Source organism: Pelodiscus sinensis, chromosome 6, assembly GCF_052426305.1.
Source record: "Pelodiscus sinensis isolate ZL-2025 chromosome 6, ASM5242630v1, whole genome shotgun sequence".
Lineage (NCBI taxonomy): Eukaryota > Metazoa > Chordata > Testudines > Trionychidae > Pelodiscus > Pelodiscus sinensis.
This window is the reverse complement of record NC_143057.1, coordinates 9,903,018-9,928,070: the sequence shown is the minus strand read 5'-3', so window position 1 is coordinate 9,928,070 and position 25,053 is coordinate 9,903,018. Positions and strand designations below refer to the sequence as shown.

At 46.9% G+C, this 25,053-nt stretch overlaps 1 protein-coding gene across 5 annotated transcripts; it reads right to left on the bottom strand.

The window, feature by feature from the left end:
• Positions 1-3,966: 3,966 nt before the first annotated feature.
• Positions 3,967-21,866, bottom strand: INIP (INTS3 and NABP interacting protein). 5 transcript variants are annotated; one of them, XM_075931408.2, is made up of 6 exons: positions 21,676-21,866; positions 17,563-17,648; positions 8,170-8,272; positions 7,071-7,130; positions 6,581-6,671; positions 3,967-4,757 (listed from the first exon to the last, which is right to left on the bottom strand). In XM_075931408.2, the coding sequence occupies exons 2-6, from the start codon at positions 17,585-17,587 to the stop codon at positions 4,662-4,664; spliced, it is 375 nt and encodes a 124-aa protein (XP_075787523.1). In that variant the 5' UTR covers positions 17,588-17,648; positions 21,676-21,866; the 3' UTR covers positions 3,967-4,661. The 5 variants fall into 5 exon arrangements, with proteins under 5 accessions (XP_075787523.1, XP_075787524.1, XP_075787526.1 ...); XM_075931409.2 differs by lacking the exon at positions 21,676-21,866 and adding an exon at positions 21,608-21,666; XM_075931411.2 differs by lacking the exon at positions 21,676-21,866 and adding an exon at positions 21,604-21,649.
• Between the last annotated feature and the right edge of the window lie 3,187 nt (positions 21,867-25,053).

The window sequence follows — 25,053 nt, the reverse complement described above, 5'->3', positions numbered from 1 at the left end:
AGAGGGGTTGTTTTGTTGTGGTATAAACATTTCTATGCAAGAAGTGCACTGAGCAAGCAGCAGAGCCCAGAGGGATAGATCTTCACCTGGTTTACAGCAATATAGCGCTGTTGATGGAGATCTGTCAATGCACACGGGACTCTGGCCCTGAGAGAGGAAAACTTGGCTGAACAGGTTCCAGCCACACTGCCAAGGCTCACAATGGTACTGTGAGGGGAGGAAGGGATAGTGGTACATGAGATGTCTCTTTGACCCCAGGGCCGTGGGTGACAAAACACAGGTATTGAAAATACATAATAGCTAAACTATGGAAGACCCCCAATGTAAATAGCCTAAAAGTTGCAGCAACCCTCTTGTTACTTTTCATTAGCAACTTCTGGGAGGCTAATTCTGAGATTTTTTTCTTTTTTTCTTTGAGTCAAGATGCTTCAGATTGCAATGGGCTCTGCTGTGTACAGCCTTGAAATGCAAGTGGTATCATCAGGCTTAGCACTTTGTAAAAACCATTCCATTACAAAGATAATACGCACTTCTCTCTCCCTCACCTTCTTTCCCCATCTCCTGGTGCAGCAGAGCTGGGGAGCATGTCTTTGCTCTTGCTTTCAGCCAAAAAACATCCTACAGTTTTGGGGTTTTTTTTGTTAACAGTGGGGGACTGTTGTGTAGAAGTCACTCAGACATGGAAATGCATTTGCTTCTTAAATGATGGGTCCCATTGCTCCCTTTCTTCCCGTTTTCATAAATACTATGACCAAGAATCTGATCTAGAGCAAATCTGAAGTAATGCCATTGTCTTACTGTCCATTTATATCCACAGGAGGTCAGAATCTGTCCTGGGCATCTAGGCGGGCAGTTGGTCTTGTCGAGATTTGATTAACGTGGCTCTTGTGTAGATAGCATTGTTCTAGGTATGTTTAAATACAGAAGCATGTGCTAGTTGAAACATGGATACACAGGGGGTCACAGCATTGGCTATCAGAAGGTTGGGCATTAGATTTTTCTCAGGTGGAGAGGCACCGTATGAAGAAACCCTAGCACGTGGTAACGGTAGGGGTGATTACAACTGTTAATCATTTGAATTTGAACATTCAATTTCAGTAGGAGAGGCTGCTGCTTACATGACTGAGTAAGTGATGTATGAATTAGCTTAATGCTGATTAATAGTGGAAAAGAAAAGGTAAGTGTGGTAAGACAAATTGAAGCATGTGACACTAATTGCTAGACTCTGGTTTCACAGACAGAAGCTTCCACATACACTATTTGTATCACTGACAGTTAATTATGCCTAGATGTATTACCAAGTCCCTTACAATTACACAGAACAGTTATAAGCATTACAGCTTAAAAATACCCTTCCAGATGCTTCACATTTTAATATTTTTTTTAAATTCTTCCTCCTTTGAGCCTAGTTTCTCTTTCTCCTATTGCAAATCCTGCAGTAACTAGCTAATCCATTGCTATCCCTCAACATGTTGGGCTTCAGATCCAGCCACATAAACGGGCATTGTTCCGTCGCCGTCACTGGACCTCTGCAGATATAGACAAGATGAGGGTCTTGCCTGGTCTGGTGCTTGTACCACTTATATTCTGCAGACTATGAAACCACTGAAAAGTTGTCTCAGTTCTTCTTATATATTGAGAAGTTAATGCCTGGGACAGACCAGTCTTCTCCTGATCCACAACCCCCCTCCCCATAACTATCAAGTTAAAATCCACCTCCTGGGTTTACACTCCTGAATAGCTGGTGTCTAGTGCTGCCTCTAAGGTTCTACAGTTTGAGCCATGTGTTGTGAAATATCTGCTCTTCTGAGTGCTGAGATTCATTTATGTAATGCCAACTGTTTCAAAATCCCACAGCCATTGTGGGACAGGAGCTGGAAGCTTAAATTTATCAAGTAAAGCAAGTTTTTAAAGATTCAGTGTCATATAACAGCTATCACCACCAATGGGAGTGGTGAGAGATTCTTCAAAGTTCTGCCTGTAGAATAAACCCCACATATTCAAATCAAAGTGAGAGTATGCTAATAGTAGGTTATACAGCTATTCAAAATATGACCGTATAGCTGAATTCCACTAGGCTCCCTGAGCCTGGCTTCAGATTCAATATCCACACCGTTTGTGCTGGGTCTCTTGGCTAGGCTCCTTCTTTATGAAGTTAAATTAAGTGTTGGTATTTTTAAAACATCCCTCTCTTATGGCATCAGCTTGAGTGGCACTCACTATAAGTGGTGCAGATGGGCAACCCTTCCTCTTCTTCCCCAGACAGGAATAATGAAACCTAACATTTGAGATTTGGGCACCTGAATTAACCCCTCAGTGAGATGAATGGGGTAGGTCTAAGCCAGTGGTCTCCAACCTTTTTACACCCAAGATCACTTTTTAAATCTCAGAACAGGTGAAGATCTACCGCCCCGCCCCTTCCTTGAAGCCCCGCCCCTTCCTTGAAGCCCCGCCCTCTCTATTCTCCTGTCCATCACTTGCTATCCTCAGCCCTTACTTACACTCTGATAAACAGTTTATTTTTAAATTATGCGATACATAAAATTAAAATCAGGTGTTTATGAAATACATGGGCTTTTTTAATTCATGCTATTTAAATAGAAAATGAAGCATTTATAATTATACATTTTGTGGGGACAGATCTGCGGCTAGGGGCAGGGGAGAGGGAGCAGGGTGCTGGGAGGCGAGAGGACAGGGTTCTGCAGCAGGGGACAGAGTTCGGGGAGTGGGGACAGAGTTCAGGGAGTGGGGATAGGAATGGGGACAGAGTACTGTGGCTGGGGCCGGGGCGTGGGGTGCCAATGGAGGCGGAGAGTCCCCTGCATCTCCCTCCTCCCAGGATTCTCCCCTCCTCCCAGGGAAAGCAGCCCATGCCTGCCCCGGGGCCGACCCCACACGGCGCAGGGAAGCCCCGAACGCGCCTGCCCCGGGCCAACTTGCCCCGGGGCAGGACAGCCGGCAGGCGGAAACAGAAGCGGCTGCCCGGCCAGCTGGAGGAGGAGGCTGCCCCACACTCCAGCTGATCGGCGGCTTCCCTTGTGCACCAGCCCACATGGAGCGCCATGGCCAGCTGGCTGGGCAGCCACTTCTGTTCCCGCCCGCCGGCTGTCCTGTGCTAAGCCCGGGAAGCTTGCTCCAGCACAGCTGGAGCTAGGTGTAGCCTCCCTGGGCTGAGCGCAGGACAGCCAGCGGGCAGGAACAGAAGCGGCTGCCCGGCCAGCTGGCCATGGCGCTCAGCCCGGGTGCACCACGCTCCACGTGGGCTGATGCACAAGGGAAGCCGCCGATCAGCTGGAGCGCGGGGCAGCCTCCTCTGGGCTGAACCCCAGCTGGCTGGGGTTTTTCAGCCCTCCCAACCTTCCACCATTCCTCGCATCTACTCACCGCTGGTGGTGTTCGGTGAGTTAGCTGCTCCTCAAATGAGGAAATCTAATGTAAAGGTACTGCGCATGCGCGCTGTTCAGAGAGGGCTCAAGAGCTACTCTGAGAGCGACCGGTAGCTCGTGAGCTACTGCTTAGTGACCACGGGTCTAAGCTATTGCTACTTGCTCTCTGCCCACTCGCCTCTACATCACTTATACTCAGTTCACATTTTTGTAAATCTTCTTTACAACCAGTAACTAGTGACTGACCTTTTTAAAATGAAAGCTGAGATTTCAGACACAGATAAGCATCAGTACAGTGTACGGGCATGTACCAGCTGATTCCAAGCCCAGATCCTCACTTCGCACATGGGAAAAAATGTCCAGCAGAACTAGGACAGTAGAACTATACTAATAGACACTTCCTAAATAAATGACTTTATTTCAGTATTATTACTCTTGCTTCCAAAATAATTTATCCTAGCAATAGACTTGCTGAACTGGCCAGATTTTGATCTTTTAAGTAACATTTTCAAAAGTGCCTAACTAACTTCAAGTACTAAGTTTCATGACACTTAGATGCTTTGGGAATTTTCACCGCATGTCACTAGAAAAGAGGAAGATAATTTTTATTTAAGATTAGATTTTATGTATTATAAAACAGGATTGAGAAAATGGCGCACAAAAATACCAACTACCTGGGAAACCAGGAAACGGTTAAAAAGATTAAACACAAAAACCATTAGAGTGAATGAATAATGTTCCCGCACACAGTGAATGAAATGACTGATGTAACCACTGAATCCATGTCTGTCTTAGAATAGACAAAGGTGGCTTTGTCTGCTTTCATTTAGGGCAAGTGTAATACTTATTGTCAGATACTTTGTAAATGCTGATTAGAAAAGCATCTCAAATTCTGCATGAGGCATCCATCTATCCTTCCAGCTGAAGGAAAGACGGGAAAAAAAATCAGAACAAAAAAAAAATGTATGAGTGATATGTCGAGCAGCTAGTGTTATTCTGACTCTCATTTCAAAGAAGAAACTGAAGAAGAATATGGTGAGTTCTATAATAACCTACAGCTCCTGTTTTCAGATGAAACTGGACTTAACCATGGAAGACAAACACATGAATCCAGAAATGAAACAGCCTTTAAATCAAAAGGTTAAATATTAAAGAAACCCTCAGTTTTTAAAACTGTTATCCTCCTATCTTTTCACATCACAGTAGTTCTGAAAGATGGCAGCTTCGATAGTGGACAAAATATCCCTCTCCTTCATTCTGAGAAATAACAGCCCCTCATTCCGACTCTAGTCGAGGTAGGACAGGAAGAATAAGGTTTCCAAATGCAGAGTCTTGGGTTATGAAGTATCCTGAAGAATGTGCATGTGCATGCTGGAAAGAGGAAACACTTGTTAAATCATTGACTCCCACAGCTCCAAAATAATTCAGGATTTAAACTTCATGCTTTGCATTTATTTTACATTTGTCCACCCATACGCTTTATCAAACTTCCAAAACAGATGAATTCATCTGCTACTAATGTTCCACTGGTATTCCAGTGGACCATTCCTACTCCTATTCGTTTGGATTTGGATGCAGGAACCAAATGTGTAACAAAGCCATGTGTTGAGAAATGGCAGTATAGGATCCCTACTCTTGGCTATGCTTGTTGTATACATAAGTCAGAGCTATCTAAAAAGCCATAACACAGGCCGCAATGTACGTGCCCTCTTGCAGTACCAAGTGTTCCTATAAGGTCAGGTTAGTCAAAGCCCAAACCCCTTAGCTACTTCTGACTGTCAAAGTGATAAGGCCAGAGATCTCCCCCTCCTCTCCATCTTGGCTTTTTTTCCTGTGATGCCAGCTAGAATGTTGCCCTTAAGTTCATTTGTGTTGCTAACATTCGGTTTTGTTTTTTAATTTGTATTTTATAACAAAGTAATGGTGTAACAGCAGTTTAGTAGGTTGGCTTACACTACTGACGTATCACGGAAATCAAGGATTGGAAGTATGCTGGAGGAGCTGGCATTTTATTAGTGTTAAATGTAGGGGGGGAAATGAGGATACTTCACCTAAGCACTGACAGCACAAGGCTAAGGATGTTAACATGTATCCATTATAGGTTAACCCTCATGGTTACATGCACCCCACCCTCACTGCCTCTGGTGTGTGTGGGGAGCCAACTTTTAAGCTGGCTTCCCATGTGTGCCGACTCCCATGGAGCTGCCTGTTCTCTTCCCCCCCCCCCCCCCCCGCACAGAGGCAGTGTGGGGAGGAGGCGGGGCAACTCGGGAGCTAGCGCTTGGAGCGAGGCAGCACGTGTGCTGATACAGAGGCAGCAGTGCGGGGGGCAGACAGGCATGCATGCTGGCTCCCACAGAGCTGCCTCTCCCTCCACTGTCTCCCATGGAGGCAGCAGCATATCGGGGGGGAGGGGGGGCGGTGCAGAGACAGGCGGGAGCCAGTGCATGGGAGCCCCCATGCAGCCACTTGCCTCCCCACACACACTGCTGCCTCAGACAGCAGCAAGGGGAAGGAGGCAGGTGGGAGTTGGTACATGCAGCTTTCAAGCCTGCTCCCTGTGTATACCGGTTCCCATGAAACTGCCTGCCCCCCACGCTGCTGCCTCTGGCTCCTGCCTGCCCCTGTGTGTAAGCACATAACTGCTACAAAATTTAGCGATTACACGTTTACACTAGGGATGCAAGCGACTAGTTGACCAAGCAGCGACTCAGCTAGTTGCTCCCCTCACTCCCATGCTGCCTCTGAGGGAGTGTGAGCAAAGGGAGGGGAGAGCAGGAGCCAGAAGTGGGGGCAGCTGGCTTAAAAGCCAGTTCCTCCCCAGCACTGTCTCCGTGGAGAGGGGGGCCCAAGGGAGGCAGAGGCGCAGGGGGAAACAGTGCAAGCGGGAACTGAAGCAATCCCCACTCGTGCTGGTCCCGACTGCTGTCTCCCCCCCTTTGAAATGTACGAGAACCCCAGGCTTCGGTCCCCCTGCACTTTTCCTGCAGGTGGCTCTTGTACATTTCAAAGGCAGAGGCACAGTGGAATAGCAAGTGCCCCTCTTAAGACTAATTGAGCAGTCAATGGAAAGTCCAACTACTCGATTAGCTGATTAATCGAAATGTAGCATCCCTAGCTTACACAAATAACCGCTCTTGGCATGGGTTAAAAACCAGAACTAAAACCAAGTTGAGGAGGGTCTGACTGCTCACCTGCAATGCTGCTTTCTGCTGTGCTGCTATGTGCTGCTGCTCAGCATGGTCCCGGAAATCCTTGTTAAGCGAAGATCTTGCAAGCGCAATGCTGTAACAAACATGGGAGGAATCATCTATTATCCATAAGCAAAGCTGTATTTTTGCCCTATTGAATCCTGGGTGTAATGGATTCGGGTGATTGTTTTGTTTTAAAAGCTGTGACTTGGCAGTTTACGTATATACAAGTGCCATTGTGTTTTTTCAACAGCAGAGCCATTTCACTGAAAATACCAAATATTGCCATGCTAAACCCAGAAGCCTAACAGAGACCTGAAGCCGGAGTCTGAGCTCCCTTTTCCTGGTGTAACTCCACTGCAGTCAATCAAGACACACTGGTGTCATGCCAGAGTTGTTTAACATTTCATAGCCCTTTCCACCACTGCCACCCAGTGACTTTCCTAAAATAGTCTTAGTGATAAAATACATGCAACAAAACAATAGCACTAACCATGGGTCCATATTCCTCATGATGGGAAGATCAGAGGTTTGGCAGAATGGCTGCAGAACTCTGCATATAGGAAAAGGGTTTCCTATTGATACAAGACTCAGATGAAGACCCTTTGTTGCTATAGTTAAGCTACAGAATATAAAATGATCGCTCAGATCTGTGGGCAAACAACAATATTCTAGGTTTCAATTTGAAAAATAGGCATGAGACCAAACAAAATGTTACCTTTCCTTAATGCTGTGTAGCACAGAGTCCAATCTGGCTTCCCCTGATTTTGATGCAAGCAGGATGGGACCTTTAATGTCTTAAGTGTCAGATTTTTAAAAGATCTCATTGTCCAACAGCTCCCATTAAAACAATTAGAGTTGCTGCATGATAAATACTTCTAAACTGGGAGAGGGGGAAGGGAAGTCTCGAAGTCGCTGTTTTCTTGTTCAGACCTATGTGAATACTTAGAGCTAAATAGTGAACCTCTGAATAGAAGGTTTTTTTTTTTTTTTTAAAAAAAGACCTAAACTGCAGTGCTTTAAAAAAATGGAATAGAATATTTTCATTTATTGTATTAGGGGAAGATAAAATGAATATTTTTTCCTCAAGTCTCTTCCACTTAACACTGTATCCTAAAATAACTAACTACCCAATATTTTGAGAAGCTTCAGACCTATACATTTTAATTTTTTATACTTTCCAAGACAGCCCGTGTGCTTAAACAGGAGACTTACACAGCTGGAGGGTAAGTACTTTTTTGTATCCTCCTAAATATTCCAGATTATCTAGATTTAAAAGGGTGCATTTGAAGCACAAGAAATAGCATATTAGTTTAGTAAGTAACATTTTCTGGAAGCGTGCTCTTTTAAGAAGGCTTGCTTAACAGTTGTGAAGCACTCCCATTTCTCTCTCAAGTGGAAAGTGTGCAGGTCAAGATTCAGAATCCACAAACAAATATAAACATAATTCTTGCATTGGCTACTGGGGACATACAACACACAATTTTAATATGTATTTTGATTAGATCTACAGATTACCTGTAAGGAAAGAATATATTTGATTTTCTATGATGTATGAGTATTGTCCAAACAGGTATACGAACATAAAGTACCTGGCTCCAGGGTGATTTGTGGAAGACTGGTTTTGCATAAGTAGCTTTCTCTTCTCCTTGTCTAGTTCTGCCAGGATTGCAACCCTATTTTTATTCTGAAAGCCTGGTAAGAATCAGAAAAATATTAGATTTGCCTTTTTCCATGGGGCACCTATAGCCATATGGAATTAAAGTTGCTGCACAACATGACATGATGATGAATATACTAATCTTCAAAGATTTGCACCAATCTGAAAGGCTATTAATAAATAGAGGTTTTTTTTATTTTTCCTCTCATTTTACAACATGAAATGGCTTCCTAAAGAGATCCTACATATTAATATATTTTAAAATATTAGCTATCATCTCTAGTTAGGCCTTTTAAGGAACTAGCTTTAGAGCTATAGCCAAGATGCGGATCTGTTAAATATTTGACTTTTTGATACTGTCAGAAGACAAATTAAATTGACCAGATTTTTAAGTGAATGGATATGCAATTTAAATGTGACAATGAACGAACACATGCATTCATAGAGCTTGATTCTTTACACCTGAGATGGGTAGAACTCCTGATCTACAATGAGAGTTTTACTCAAATAAGGAGTAGACGATCAGGCCCATCTGCAACAAAGTTAGACATGACAGTATTCGTCTTTCCAATCCATCTAGTCTCTCAGCTGTAAATGTTTTTGCTTTCTCTATACCCCCATTAAGCTTCCATTAAAGTCAGAGTTTTGATGTGACTAGTAATCACAGTACTGCAATTAAGATACTGTATAGATCTAAAAAGAAAGTTTTGACCTTACTTGGTTCATTGAATGGTCTCAGAAAGCAGAAGGGAATCTTTGTCACAAGGAAAGGTTTCAGGAGGCAGAATGAATAAAGGAGGGAAACTGAGACATGCTTAAAGTGGCTGCCATCTTTAGGCACCACTATTCATGTATTTTATATCTGCTTTAAAAGGCTTGAACCAATACAAATCAGAGGCTGTCTATACTATAGCCTTTTCCGCAAAAACAGATGCAAATGAGGAAGTGTGGAATATCGTTGCGCCTCATTTGCATAATCGAGGCTCCGTTTTTGTGCAAGAGGCTTTTGCGCAAAAAGGAGCAGTCTACATGGCTTTGTGTGCAAAAACCCCCCTCTTGAGCAAGAGCTGTTCTTCCGCATTTATTTCCAGAAGAACAGCTCTTGCGCAAAAGCCTCTTATGCAAAAACGGAGCCTCAATTATGAAAATGAGGCACAGCAATATTCCATGCTTCGCCTCATTTGCATATGTTTTTGCACAAGAGGGGTAGTGTTGACAGAGCCTGGGACTGTTATGAGGCTCATATACAGATTCCAGTTCAAGGGTTCAACAAATTGTTACATTCCAACTACATCAGCACTGGTGAACATAATCAGATCGAGAGGCACAACTCTTCTGCCCATTGTGCCATATGCAGCAAAAATTGTGGAATACACAGCTATGAAAATGACACACTCTGCACAGATTTCAGCCTCTGTCTTATTTTAGAAACTAGCCAATTAGCCTGTCATAAGACGGGATTTTCAGGTCTCTCCTGAGCCTCCGGTCTCTCTCTCCTCCTACTGCCTCCCTCCGCCCCCAGCTCTCCTCCGCCTTCTGCCTCTCTCTCTGTCTTTCTCTTCTCTGCTCTCCTCTGTCTGGGATGCACGCTTGTCCAGGCCCCACCCCGTGGGCGTGTACGTCACCACCCCGCCCCCTTCACCTCCCACCGTGGCGCTTGGCTGACTTCTGCGCCGCCGTGGGGGAGCAAGCAGCCATTTGGGCTCCCCCGGGGCAGCCCGGCTGAGCGGCGCAAAAGTCAGTTGAGAGCCACGGCATGAGGTGAAGGATGTGATTCAGGCAACAGTGCCGCCCAGAGGGAACAGCCAGCATTTCGGCGTTACAGACTCTCAGACACTGGGCTACTATATAATGTTTCTAGCCTGAAAAAGGACCCCTCCCCAAATAGCGCTCTTTCAAGGAGTTTTTACTTTGCTCCTTCTTTCTTCAAAATACAAAGAAGTCACTTCACGTTTTGCCCTTTCTGAATGGAAACATTCTACTGTCATTTCAATACAACAGCAGTAGAAGATGGTAGCACTTATCCTGCCAAATCAGTCACTAACTCTCCAGGTCTACTGTTCGTTGTTCTCTTGATTACTTGAGTCATACTATGGTGGTCCATATGCAAACAATCATTTGCGTGCTATTTTCTCTTTGTATTTTATTACATTTAATTTATTTATATTTTAATATTTGCCTCTGTTAATTCTCCATAAGCACATGCAGTGATTGCATTTAAAATTCATTCTGCTCTGGAAGCATCTGCTGTTGAGAGAGAGGTTTTTAAGAAATGTTCCCTTGCTTTTAAATAACGTCTCCTTTGTTATACTTATTTCTTCAGTGGGATAAGTGTCTCATCAGGATTTCAAGTTTATTGACGTGTACATTAAATTAACACGGACCTAATCCAAGTAACAGCCGTTACTGGACCTTATAACCTAACATGCAACTGGTCTGTGTTTGACTCTTTCAAAAGGCTTTCAGAGTACATCTTGAAATGTACTCTGATACATCAAAGGCAGTCAGGTTGTAAGTATCTTCCACTATTGATCATTTATTTGCAAGTATTTATAGGATACCCATCACCATAGTATCTGGCTCTACTATATGGATACAAAAGAAACACATCCTTAAACTATCAGCCTCATGATGTCTAAGAAGTCCAGAGATGAAGAACTCGACAACAAGCTAAGCATACTGGGACCAAAAGGTGCATATTACAGGTATTTCTGAATGTAGTCACTCACACTTCACAAATATTGCTAAATACCAGAGACAAGTGCTTGTTACTCAGAACAGTTCTCTCCCCTCCCGCTCCTTGCTTCTGCTCTGGTGTTTTATGCATTCCAGAGGAATGGAAGTAGTGTGGCAGGTAAAAGGAAAAGCATTGTTTTGGAGGCTGTTTAGGACTCTGTGGATGGTAATCACAACTTGAAACTTCCACTGCAATTTTACTGGCAGTGAGTGCAGATCACAGGGATAATAGGATTTTGCTGGTGAACTTTGTTTAGAAGGCAGAGAGCTAAATTGTGTACTTGTAGAGCTTCCAAGTGGCCTTTTATGTTTAATCTTAGGCAAAATAGAAGGAGGGGTTTTTTTTGGAGGGGGGAGGGAGAAGGAGAGGGAAGAAATGGAGAAAGGAGGAAAAAATGTCTTGCACACTGCCAAGTACTCTTCAACTCCTGTCTTCAAACAAATATTCCCTATACGAGTCACAGCTGATGAGTAGAACATCGCTGCTTGTTGACAACATGGCAGGTCAAGAACAAGACCAGCCTCAACTGGTACTGGTGTTCCATGGCCCTGTCACAGGGTAATTATCTACCACAAGGCTGGGCCCCCTACAAGGACCCACTGTCAAGAACTTACTGCCTGTTCTCTGATTTGTGTCTGTCTCATTCCTAATTCACAAAACATGAGGCTGTTTTCTGACACTGTTTAGGCTTTTGGTGACCAATGCAAGATCAGGAATCAAGAAAATGAGAAATCACCCAACACCTGAGGAACACTTTCAAATACATACTAGATAGAGTAGTGTGTGTGTGGGGGGGGGGGGGGGGTAAAACAAGGGACACAGTGTTGTCTTTAGCTAATTTGCATTAATTTACATAATTAGTATAACCAAAATTGGTTACATGCATCAATTTTAGAGACATAGCATGAAAAGATTGTTTTAAACTGCAACTGAAATGCTGGGAAAGGATTATGAATTAAGTAATATGCTTGCCACTGGAAAGGTAATGTTTGTATACTGAAAATATTACATGGGAAAAGCAGGGATCTTTGTCCTACTACAGGTTGGACCTCCCTGGCCCGGCACCCTCAGGACCTGACCGGTCCCAGAGAAGGGATTTTGCCAGACCAGGGGAGGTCATTTCTGGACACCAGCTCTCCACGTCCTGCTGGTGTGGCCACTTGGCAGGGTAGCTGGGCAAGCTGTGCTGGGGCTCTGGGACCTGCTGGGCAGCCATGGCTCCCAACCCTGCTGGACAGCCCCGCTGACATGCCACTAGCTTGCTGCGGGCAGCCCACTGCCCTGCTGGCCCCGCTGGCCTTCCACAGGGACTCTCTGGTCTGGCAACATCTATGCTGGACCATGGATGTTGCCAGACCAGAGAATCCCAATTGAGAATTTCAACATCTACTATCTCTTCTCTTTACACTTGAGTATTGGAGTGATGGGGAAAGTGAGTACAGCAATTATTTGCTCTGAAATGATATTTAGGTAAAGCAAAAAGAAAGGAATAAGACAGACAAAGCTGCGGTCCATTAATTGATTTGATTCAGTAGTTAAAATTATAACTAATCTGATTAAACAGTATTAATATAATTGTAATTGAAGAGTGTTCTGTGGGGAAACAATATGCAAACATTTATATAAGAGTCACAGAAAAGGTCCCATTTAGAAAGAAACTGGCTCGGCTGTGAATTCATTCTTATCAGATCTGGCAACACTGAAGAGGAAGACAGCTTTGCATAAAAGCATTTAATTGAACACAACACATGAAACAACTACAACAATCCCATACTGCAATTCTTCTGTTCTGCCTTTTATATAACTCCTATACTAAAATGTGGTCATACAAAGTGGTATACTACCACTGTCACTATGGGCCTGATTTGAGCACACAAATACAAAGAGCTTTAAACCAAAAACGTTAACGAAGAGCTTTCAATTCACACCTCCACTATCTGAGTAGTTTCATTCGAATAGCACTTAGAACCCTGGTCACCAACCAGTAGATCGCGATCTACCGGTAGATCTACCGGTAGATCTCAGGGGCTCTAAGAGTAGCTCTTGAGCCCTCTCTGAACTGTGCACCTGCGCAGTACATTTACATTAGATTTCCTCATGTAATGTAGGCGGGGCTTCAAGGAAGGGGTGGGGCAGTAGATCTTCGCCTGTTCTGAGATTTAAAAAGTGATCTTGGGTGTAAAAAGGTTGGAGACCACTGACTTAGAATGTCTACAACACTTAAAAGTAATTCAACCTTAGAACATCCCTGCTGGGTAGATGGGCAAGTAGTATTATCCCTCTTTCTCGGACAGGGACGGTGAGATGAAAAGATCTGACCAAGAGCACACAAAGTCAGTGGCAGAGCTGGCTCTAAAACTTAGGACGAGATTTACAGCTCCAAGCTGCCCTTTTAAGATATGCTACTTATGTAACTTCAAGTATCATTCTGTGACTTGGGTGATTTTTCATTTGCAAAACAAATGTGGAACATACCATGAATTGCATGAGAATCCACTTCAGAGAAGCAAAAAGCAGACTTCACTGAGAGTGAGCCGCATAACCCTCATTTTTTGAGGACGAGTGGCTTTTTGAAAAGGGGGGAGGGTCACCAAAAAAGCTGCATCTAAACTACTTTCTCTTTCGAAACCGAGATCAGCAGATGATATGCAAATTCCCATGGAATTTGCATATCCTCTTTCGACACTTTAGCATAGTCTAGATGAGCCCTGAGTATTACATTCAACTAACCACATGAATTTTTAGCAGTTAGTCGACTATTCTGGAGTCCCTGGGGTTGGGGCCGGCAGCTACTGCAATCTGGCCTCACTCCCAGGGAGCCCTCTGCCGCTTCGCACTTCTGCCTCTGTATCAGAGGTAGCAGCATGGGATGCCCAGTGAGAGCTGGTCCATGGGGGAGACAGCTTAATAACCAGCTCCCCTTGCGGACTGGCTGCCTTTTGCCCCTGTATCAGAGGTAGCTGCACAGGGTGGCAGCAGTACCTGTCTGTGGGGCGGGTCTGAACTCCCTGTGGACAGAAGCAGTTGGGGAGAGGGGGTAAGGGAGGCTACCCTGAAGCAGCATCTGTCTGCAGCCAGCACAGGCATTGCCACAGACAGAGGCTGCTTTGAGGCAGCAGCCCTTCTCCACAGGGTAGAAGGGAGGTGCCAGCAAAGAGGGAGCAGCATGGGGGGAGGGGGAAGGGCAGGTGGCACTGCAGAGCTGGTGCAGGGAGGGGGGAAGAGCGAGCAAGCTTTTAAGGCAGCTCCCCCACCCGCACCTTGCTGCCTCTGATGCACAGGCAGAGGCGGTGGGTGGGGGAGGGAATGTGAGCAGTCAACTAGATGAACGGATAAGCCTAATCGACTATTGACTACTCGTTCTAACATCCCTAGTAGGGGGTCATACTCACGAGGGATGTGATGTTGTGTATTGAATAGTTGTGTAACTGCATGAAATCTTAGTTACATGACTATTCAATAGTCCCTGGGGTGGGGCCAGCAGCCAGTGTGCCTCTGGCCCCAATTCCGGGGAACCCCCCCGTCACCCTGCACTGCTGCCTCTGTATCAGAGGCAGCAGTGTGCGGTGCCAGGCTGGAGCTGGTCTGCCAAGGAAGCCAGTTTAAAAACCAGCTCCCCACACAGACCAGCTGCCTGCTGCCCGACACAGAAGCAGTAGCACGTCGTGGCAGCAGCCCCTGTCCACGGTGGGAGGGAAGGGTCTGAGCTCCCCATGGACAGAGGCTGCTGCACAGCAGCTTACCCTGCCCCTCTTCTCCCACACTGCTGTCTGATAGACGCAGCAATGCAGGGGGGAGGAGAGGTGGGACTCGGGAGCTGCTGCTTGGGTGTGTGTGTGGGAGGGAGGGAGGTTGGCTTTTAATCTAGTCAGCCCAATACCCCTCCCGCTGCATCTGTAGCAGGCAGTAAGGGGGTGGGGGACAGAAGGGTCTGCAGGAGCCGACACACATGGAGAGCCGACTTAACCTGCTTCCCATGCCTACTGGCTCCAGCCTATCCCCTATCACTCTCCATGCTGCTGATCTCTCTATCAAAGGCAGCAGGGCAAGCGGGGAAGGGGGGGGGGGAGGGGGCAGGTGGATCTGGTGCTCATGGGGAGCCAGCTTCACTTTACAGAGTCAGGTTGAGGTAGCAGGGTTGGTAGTCAGAAGGTTTTCTGGTAAGCCAAGCACATATGGAAAATAATTGAGAAATAAAAACTCATGATGCCATTTTTGTGATCGTTTCAGAACAGAGCCATTTGAATCCATATGTAGATGTACACTGAATCTCAGTGCATTTAAAAATATTCCACCACTGAATTCCTTATTCTGAATTAAGCAGGAAGAACGTTTCAAACTAATTTCTCCATCAAAATACAAAGTATCACAATGATGATCCTCATTCTGTGAAGAAATCTGAAATAGGAGAATCCTAATAACTAATGCAATGTACTTTGTGTTTTAAGACAAAGTAATTACTCCACCATTTTTCATACATTAATTGTGACTACTGCAATCACAAAATATAGCAGACACTAACATTTTTGGTTGCAATTTACATTCTGATATGTTTTCATGCAGGTTCTGCACTAGTTAAGTAAAATGAATTAGCAACTCATTAAGTTACACTTGAATTATTAAAGGATTATTAATATTTTATCTGTCCCTCATGACTATGACCACACATACAGATGAACAAATTATATTCATTAGGTTATGGATAAAGTCCTCTTGGGAATGTCAAATCTACCAGTGCCCTCCAGGGTTAGGTTTTGAATTTGGATCTCTGAAGACTTGAACAATCGCTAGATGACTCCCTCTTGATTACATCATCCAAAGCAAGAGAAAGTACCATTTTCTTCTTTACACTATATTGTGGCTTAAGTAGGTTTAGTGATTCACCGGTTCCATAAGGCTGCACTTGGTTTAAAAATGAGTGGTAGTCAATCTCTGCACCCTTTAGGTGAGGATGTGTCAGCAGGAAAGAAAAAAAGAGTTTAATCCAAAAATATGTACTACTTAAAAGTGAATACATAGCAGATAGAAGCATACCCAACAGCAGACTGAAAACTACACTTTGGGCCAACATGAGTGCCTCAAAAGCTTATCTTATATTAAATTACAGAGCTCTGTTTTGCAGGTCAATAGGCAAAATTTAGTCCTGTGAGAAAAATAGGCAGAAGGTCTTTCTTCCATTTCTCTAAGGGTACATCTTGACTACATGCCTCTGTCGCCAGAGGCACGTAGATTAGGCTACCAGGCATAGGAAAATGAAGCGGCGATTTAAATAATCGCCGCTTCATTTAATTTTACATGGCTGCCGCGCTGAGCCGACAAACAGCTGATCAGCTGTTTGTCGGCTCAGCGCGGTAGTCTGGATGCGCGGGTGTCGACATCAAAGGCATTTGTCGACCACCCAGGTAAACCTCATCCCAGGAGGCATACCTGGGTGGTCGACAAATGTCTTTGATGTCGACACCCGCGCGTCCAGATTACCGCGCTGAGCCGACAAACAGCTGATCAGCTGTTTGTCGGCTCAGCACGGCAGCCATGTAAAATTAAATGAAGCGGCGATTATTTAAATCGCCGCTTCATTTTCCTATGCCTGGTAGCCTAATCTACATGCCTCTGGCCACAGAGGCATGTAGTCTAGACGTAGCCTAAGTGGGGCCCAGAGGAAAAGTACTCTCTCAAAACACAACCTTTGAGTTGCTACCATCACACTAATGCTTATAGTAAGATCAACTATAGAATAAATCCTATGATGTGGTCACAAGACAGACAGCTTCTTTGTCCATAAGTTTATCATCAGCACCAGTCCTATTACTAGAACGGTTAAGAATGGATTACCATTTATTGCCAAGCATTCAGTTTATTTGCTTCTTGATTTAAAAGCTTATTTTCAACATGTAGCACAATGGTCTGTAAACACTTCCTAAGGACAATGTACACCGCATTAAAAGATTTTCCTTTTATTAAAGGAAATTTATAGCCATACAAAATGTGTTCAATTTTATAAAAGCCCCAAAGTAAGGTTTGTATTCATAGTCCTATTTGGCTTTGCAGTCTTCCTACACATCTCACCTTTGGAACCCTAAGAAAAGAGTGCTTTTATAATGTGTTCCAATGAAACTAAAAATAAACCTGTTTAGCAAAACCTTAACAATTACAATTTAAGTTCACAGCCCTAAGTATATGGGATTACACTGCTGACAATATCTTAATTTGTTTTTCTTTGGGGATTTGGGTTTAAGAGAGCATGCACTAAACTGGTGCTCCTACTACAGTATAATTAGTAATTTTGTATTTCTCTTAGTCCCTCCCTCCCCCTAAAAATAATAAAAGGAATCGAGTCCTATTAAGATCTTGCTTCTGTGTTTTCTAATCTACCTTCTTAGAAACTGGATTCCTGACTCAAAACACAACAGAAATTGCTTCTACTTAAATTATATTTATAGAATGAAATCCTGATCTCAGTGACTTCAATGGGATCAGAATGTCACCTCTAATTTTTCCCCATAAACAGACCTGAACAATGAAAGAATAAAATGAAAGCAAAGAGTCCGCAGTTTAATAGCTACAAAGAATAGCTAGTTTAAAAATTACCTTGTCCTGGAGGGTTTGCTGCCATCTTGCTACTTTCAGTAGGAATTTTACCCAATTACAGTTAGACTTCTCAATTTAATGAAAATCTGCAAAAATGGACACAGCATAAAATATTAACTATTTGAACGAGAGCCAGATTTTATTTCAATGTGGGCTATAAAAGGCAATAGTTACCAGTTGTTACAATGTCACTCTGAATTAATGCAACAGTTGATCAGATTCTTGAATTCTCTATGGTTCACCCAGTGCTATTTGAAATCTGAGACTTTCACAAGACAGTATGCTCAGTATGTCTTTTTGTGACAGGTACCAAGAGTGCCCAGTATCTGCAAATTTGTTTCTCCACTACCGCCTTCTTGAGGGAAAATAGGTTCACCAAGAGTATATTTTGGATTATTATTAATCATGGCACTATGTTTCATTTATACACTTTTCTATTAACAACTCATTTTAGAAAGATTCCAAAGTTTTAGACAGCCATTTAAATCCCTAATCAACTCACTATATTCCTAAGACAGTCAATCACTTTTTGACTCAATCATGTCATATCAGACTTGATTTTCCTCCTAATGAGTTCCATAAGACATGTAGGACTTATCTAGACTACGCTAAAGTGTAGAAAGAGGATATGCAAATTCTGCAGGAATTTGCATATCTTCCAATTTCAGTTTCAAAAGAAGAGCTTTTGAAAGTAGTTTAAACGCACCTTTTTGGGCAACCCCCTGCCCCTTTTGTTGAAAAGCTGTGTAAACCTCCTTTTTTGAGGAAGAACGGCTTTTTGACAAGGGGTGGTGGTGGTGGTTTGCCGAAAAAGACGCATCTATACTACTCTCACTTTTGAAAGTGAGATCAGAAGAAGATATACAAATTCCTCTTTTGACACATGGGCATAGTGTATATAAGCCTGTACATATTGCAGGATCTGATCTATACTTTAAAGACTGATACTGTGTGATTTGTTATTGGAAGATAAGTACCTGAAGGGGCAGACCTTAAGATTATGTCATTAGACTTTTCTCCCTAACACTGCTGCCATTGGTTCAGCTCCATCAGAGCGGAAGGGAGGGAGGGGCAATAGTGGGAGTGCTAGCACAGACTGAACCTTAGAGCTTGATCCATATGGTCTAATCCCACTCAGAGCAGGACTAGCTACAATGGTATGGTGCTAAGACCCAATTGGATATGGGAAAGTCAGTGGATGTGATATACCTTGATTTCAGCGGTCTCCCACAATACGCTTTCCAGCAAGTTAAGGGAGCATGGATTGGATAAACGGACTCTAAGGTGGATAGAAAGACAGCTAAACTGTCAGGTCCAACCAATAGTGATCAACGGCACGATGTCAGGTTGGCGGTCAGTTTCTACCCGAGTACCCCAAGGATCTGTTCTAGGACCAGTTTTGTTCAACATTGTTATTAACGACCTGGATGAGGGGATGGATTGCACCATCAGCAAGTTTTCAAATGAGGGGAGAGGTATATAGGCTGGATAGGGTCCAGGGTGACCTGGACAGATTAGAGAATTGGGCCAAAAGAAATCTGATGAGGTTCAACAAGGACAAGTGCAGAGTCTGCACTTGGGACGGAAGAATCCCAAGCATTGTTACAGGCTGGGGACTGAATGGCTAAGTAGCAGTTCGGCAGAAAAGAACCTCGGATTTACAGTGGATGAGAAGCTGGATATGAGTCAACAGTGTGCCCTTGTAGCCAAGAAGGCAAATGGCATATTAGGGTGCATTAGGAGGAGCATTGCCAGCAGATCTAGAGAAGTGATTATTCCCCTTTATTCGGCTCTGGTGAGGCCACACCTGGAGTATTGTGTCCAATTCTGTGTCCCCCACTATAGAAAGGATGGGGACACATTGGAGAGGGTCTAGCAGAGGGTGACCAAAATGATTAGGGGGCTGGAGCGCATAATCTATGAGGAGAGACTGAGGGATTTGGGTTTGTTTAGTCTGCAGAAGAGAAGAGTGAGGGGGGATTTGACAGCAGCCTTCAACTTCCTGAAGGGAGGTTCCAAAGAGGATGGAGAGAGGCTGTTCTCAGTAGTGAGGGATGGCAGAACAAGGAGCAATGGTCTCAATTTACAGTGGGGGAGGTCTAGGTTGGAAATTAGGAAAAACTATTTCACTAGGAGGGTGGTGAAGCACTGGAATGGGTTACCTAGGGAGGTGGTGGACTCTCCATCCCTAAAGGTGTTTAAGTCTGGGTTTGAAAAAGCCCTGGCCGGGTTGATTTCGTTGGGATTGGTCCTGCCTTGGGCAGGGGGCTGGACTTGATCTCCTGATGTCTCTTCCAGCTCTATGATTCTAGTTGTCACCTGATCTCCCTCTGGTTGCTACCTGTGATGATGGCAATGACATGATGTTTTAGGATGAAACACTAATGCAAACATGCCTAATGGAAGGTAAATACAGAGGGGAAGGATGGGAAAGACCAGCCTGTGGCAGCAAGATTAGGTAGTTGCCTTGTTTATACTAGGGCATGTCATGGGAGGGTGATGCAGGCTTGTTCAGCCCTGTTGCAGAGGGGAAGCCTCTAGGACAGGGATGGGCAATCATTTTTTGCCCCGGGGCCACTTCAGAAATCTTTGAAGTGTCCATGGGTGGCACCGGAAGGGGCGGGCCTGGATACTTTCTCACCCCCTAACCAATCATGGTCTATGGGTGGGGAAATGCCTTTCCCCCTCCCAGAGGTTCCCCCTAGGTGCCCACATGCTTGGCAGTGGGAGGAGAATTCGCACGCTCTCCCTCCTGCCCCCAGGCCAATCAGGGTTTGTGGGCAGGGGATTGCGTGAAGCCTCCTCCCACTCTGCCAGGAGCATGTGACACTTCTAGAGCACCACACGCTCCTTGCAGGTCGGGAGGCAGGGTGGAGGAAACTTTGTGCACTCCTTGCACCCCCAGGCCAATCAGGGGTTGGGGACAGGGGAGTACACAAAGTCTTCTCCCGACCTGCCACGAGCCGCACAATTTTGGCAGGACAGAGGAAACTTCATGCGCTTCCACCTGCCCCCAGACCCTAATTGGCCTGGGGGCAGGAGAGCAGCAGGGCCTCCGTGGGCCAGATCAATCTGCTTGGCGGGCCAGATTCAGCCTGTGGAGGCCCTTTTGCCCATCCCTGCTCTAGGATAAGGAGAGAGGCTTGGGGAGGAGGCGGAGACTCCAGGTATAGGAGGGACTGAGGAGACTAGTTATGCTTGGCCTGGAGATGCCAGGGCAGGTTCACAGAGGTTCCCTCCTCCCAACACAGCGCCCATGCACAGCTGCCAGAGAACCAGGCCAGGACTCTTGTCTCAACAGTCCTGGCAGTGCCTGAGGGCCAGAGCCCACATGACCCCTAACCCCATGGCAACCTGAGCACACCCACACTATGGAAAATAGGAGAGTTCAGGGGCACCTACACATAGGATCAGCTATGGGGCACCCCCACAGACCTAGCCCCTGCCCAGACACTGCTATGGGGCAGAGCCGCGCTGGAGCTGGCCTGGTGGGGCCCTAGGTTGAACCTCCCCAGTTTTACCCTGCAGCTCCACATTACCCTGTTTTACCCTCCCCTCAGCCCGCTGCAGGCATGGACTCTGCACCCTACGCACACACACACCCCCCACCCTGCTCTACCCCCCCAGCCCGTTGCAGGCATGGACTCTCCCCCCCCAACTCCACACCACCCTGCTCTACACCCCCTCCCCCCCCCGCTCCACACCCCCTCCCCCCCCCCAGCCCGCTGCAGGCATGGACTCTCCCCCCCCAACTCCACACCACCCTGCTCTACACCCCCTCCCCCCCCCCGCTGCACCCCTCCCCACCCTGCTCTCCCCCCACCCCCCCAGCCCGCTGCAGGCATGGACTCTGCACCCTACGCACACTCCCCCCCCCCCCCACCCTGCTCTACCCCCCCAGCCCGCTGCAGGCATGGACTCTCCCCCCCCCCCCTGCCCCCCACCCCACCCTGCTCTACCCTCAGGGTCAGACTCTTCCCCCCCCCCCCCCCAATTTCAGGCTCGATTCTCCCCCCGCCCTCGCTGCAGCGTTGGACTGACCCACCGCCCAGTCGGGCTGTTCCCCCCTCCCTCAGCTGCGCGCTTGGGCTGCCCCGCAGCAGTCGAACTCACCCGCTCATGACGCGTAGCGCGCGCGACACACCCGGCCCCGTTGGTTTCCCGGGTGCTCCTGAAATGCGTCATCCTCGCCGCTCCCGTGGGCGGAATCCAGCCCGGCTTGACCTTTGGTGGCCAATCAGCTCGGGCGAGGGGGAGGAGCCGCTCGGGCGGGGATTCGATGGCGCAGCGCCATCTTCCGAGCGCGCGGCAAGTGGAGGGGGGGCGGGGCCTGTGCCTTGGCAACGGGAAGAGGGCGGAGCGACCGTGCGTTCTACAGGGCGCTGCTGGGGCTGCGTTCCACCCACGTGGTGGGGAGGGGGGGAGCTGGCCCTGCTGGCTGGGGCGGGGGCTCAGCTGATGGGGTTGAGCAGAGCCCGGCGCGCCAGGGCGCGTGTGCGCTGCATCAGACCCGGGGCAGCGCCCTGCCTGGCCGGGCCTTGGGGGGCAGGGCTGCCCCTCCTCTTGGAAAGCCAGGCCAGGGATTGCCTGTGGTTGTGTTGGCAGACACTGCATTCAACCCCTTCCATCCCTCCACCCCGGCCCCCGCTGAACACGGATTTTCCTAAACAGGATTTAGATGCCTTCCCCTGCAATGAGCTCTGTGGCTGTGTCTGGACTGGCCCGTTTTTCCGGAAAATCAGCTGTTTTTGCGGAAAAACTTGCCAGCTGTCTACATTGGCCGCTTGAATTTCCGCAAAAGCACTGACGTCCTGCTGTAAGAAATCAGTGCTTCTTGCGGAAATACTATGCTGCTCCCGCTCCGGCAAAAGTCCCTTTTGCGCAAAAGGGCCAGTGTAGACAGCTGAGATTTGTTTTGCGCAAAAAAAGCCCCGATCGTGAAAATGGCGATCAGGGGTTTTTTTTGCGCAAAAGCGCGTCTAGATTAGCACGGACACTTTTCCGCAAAAAGTGCTTTTGTGGAAAAGCATCCGTGCCAATTTAGACGCTCTGTTCTGTAAATGCTTTTAATGGAAAACTTTTCCGTTAAAAGCCTGTCCAGAAAATCATGCCAATCTAGATGCAGCCTGTGTGTTTCTGTGAACCCCACAGCTCCAAAGGCCTAATCCATGAGGTCACAGACCACCTTCCCCTGATGCCTTATCCTGCCTACCTTCACCTACAGCTGTGGGAAGTTGGGTGTCTAGCAACTCCTAGGGCTGGTGGGATTTGAACCCACCCCCCTGAGCCTGGTGCCTTATCCATGAGGCCACTGGAAGACTCAGTTCACCAACTCCCCTTCTCTCGATGCCTTATCTTTACCACCTTCAGCCTGGCACCATCTGCAGCCCTGGCAAGGTGGAGGGGTGGCATAATGCCAGGATAGAGAAACAAAAGGCAGAACTACAGATGTTTATGAACCATTACTCAAAAGTCGTTGCACCAGTTTCCTAAACTCAAACTGAGAATACAAGTGTTTGTGGTTGTTTTTTTGTTTTTCCTAGAAAACACACAAAGATTTTGAAATAAATAGTGGAGGATGTACCTCCCTTAACTGGGACTCTCTGTTCTGGCAACATTCATGATCTGGTAGGACCACCGATGTTCCTGGACCACAGAGTCCAGTTATAGGAAGGTCTGGCTGTGAGGCAGGAGTGCAGTAGGAGGGCTGGTGACTCAGCTGGGAGCCCCGGGCAGGGGTGGGCAGGCAGTGTGCAGTGTGGAAATCTGACCCCAACAACTAATCAGTGGCAGGGGTCTGGCAGCAGCCGCCCAACTTTGGCCCTGGTAGCAGCCAGGAAGCTCCAGCCCCAGCTATGCAGTTCCGGCTCTGGCGGCATCTAGGGAGCTTTGGCTACACAGCTCCGTTCCCAGCAGCGGACAGGCAGCTCCAGCCCCGGCTGTGTAGCTCTGGCCCCGGTGGCACAAGGCCAGCAGGAGCTAGAGATCTCCAGCCCAGGAAGTGACCAGGCAGCAGCAGGGCAGGCTGGAGCCCTAGTGGGAGAGGGAGGGCAGCAGTTTAGCATGGGCCAGGAGGGGAAATCGGGCAAATCCCCTTCTTTGTGACCAATAAGATCCCCAGAGCGCCATACCAGGGAGATTCAACCTGTACTGTGCGTGAATGGTTTGGTCAGTGGGAACCCCTGTGACTGTCACTTGATGTGCTGAAATACCACTGAACCCACCTTCCTGCTCTCATGGGCACCCTCAAGTTTGTCCTACTAAGCCAGGCCCTCAGTGACACAGAGATAGGGTCACAGCCAGGTGAGGAAGGACATGGTGCGGACCGTGGACACTGGGTACACAACCACTCACAACAGCCTGGGGAAGATCTGGAACAAACACTCTCTACCCCAGGGTCCACCTCTCTCCACCTCCTCTCTGCCCCTGCACCACCTTCTTCCCTCCTGTTCCCTGCCATGCTCTGCCCCCACCCCACTTCTTCTCCAACACCCTGCGCTGAGCATTGTAGTCCAGGGGACTGGCAAGGCTGGGAGTATAGTGCCGGTAGTGAGGGTATGGCCCCCTCCACTCTCACTGCCAAGTGGCGGGGGACGTGGAGCAACACAGCCCCAGCTTGCTCTGCTATCCTGGCCACATTGCTCCGCTTTCTGCTAGTGAGCGTGGGGGCAGTGCCACCCCCTCCCCCGAGTGACGTGCTGAATCCAAGATGGGTCCCAGCATCAGGTGGTATGGTCACATACCTTGCGCTTTGTCTACACTTAAAAGGTTAAAGTGTAGTCACAACAGCACTTTAGGTGCGTCTAGACTGGCAAGATTTTGCGCAAAAGCACTTGCTTTTGCGCAAAACCTTGCCAGCTGTCTACACTGGCCGCTTGAATTTGCTCAAGAGCACTGACGTTCTAACGTAAGAATTCAGTGCTTCTTGCGCAAATACTTTGAGGCTCTTGCTCAGGGATAAGCCCTCTTGCGCAAGAATACTTGCGCAAGATGGCCAGTGTAGACAGGCACATTCATTTTTTGCGCAAGAAAGCCCGATGGCTAAAATGGCCATCGGGGCTTTCTTGCGCAAAAGCGCGTCTATACTGGGCACGGATGCTTTTGCGCAAAAGCACTTTTTGTGCAAAAGCATCCATGCCAATCTAGACGCTCTTTTGCGGAAATACTTTTAACGGAAAAACTTTTCCGTTAAAAGTATTTCTGCAAAATCATGCCAGTCTAGATGCAGCCAAAGTGTGGCCATGGCCTGAGCTCTATGTAAACCACTTCCATGAGGGGAATAGCTAACAGTGCTGGGAATGCTATAGCATGTTTCACACTAGTGCTTTATAGTACTGTAACTTGGTAGGCTCAGAGTAGTGGGTGTCTTTTCACACCCCTGAGCCAGTAAGTTACAGCATTGTAAAGTGCCAGTATAGACTCGGCCTTAGCCTTAGTAGGAGACACCATAGTCCCTCCTCCCAAGCTTACAGGAAAATGATGTCTGTTCAT

Coding starts and splice junctions, on each gene's coding strand:
- INIP (XM_075931408.2), bottom strand. CDS start 17,587: ATGGCAGCAAACCCTCCAGGACAAG. Junction 6,672..7,070: donor ATGAGGAATATGGACCCATG/GTTAGTGCTATT, acceptor TGTTTGTTACAG/CATTGCGCTTGCAAGATCTT. Junction 4,758..6,580: donor AGCAGAAAGCAGCATTGCAG/GTGAGCAGTCAG, acceptor TCCTCTTTCCAG/CATGCACATGCACATTCTTC.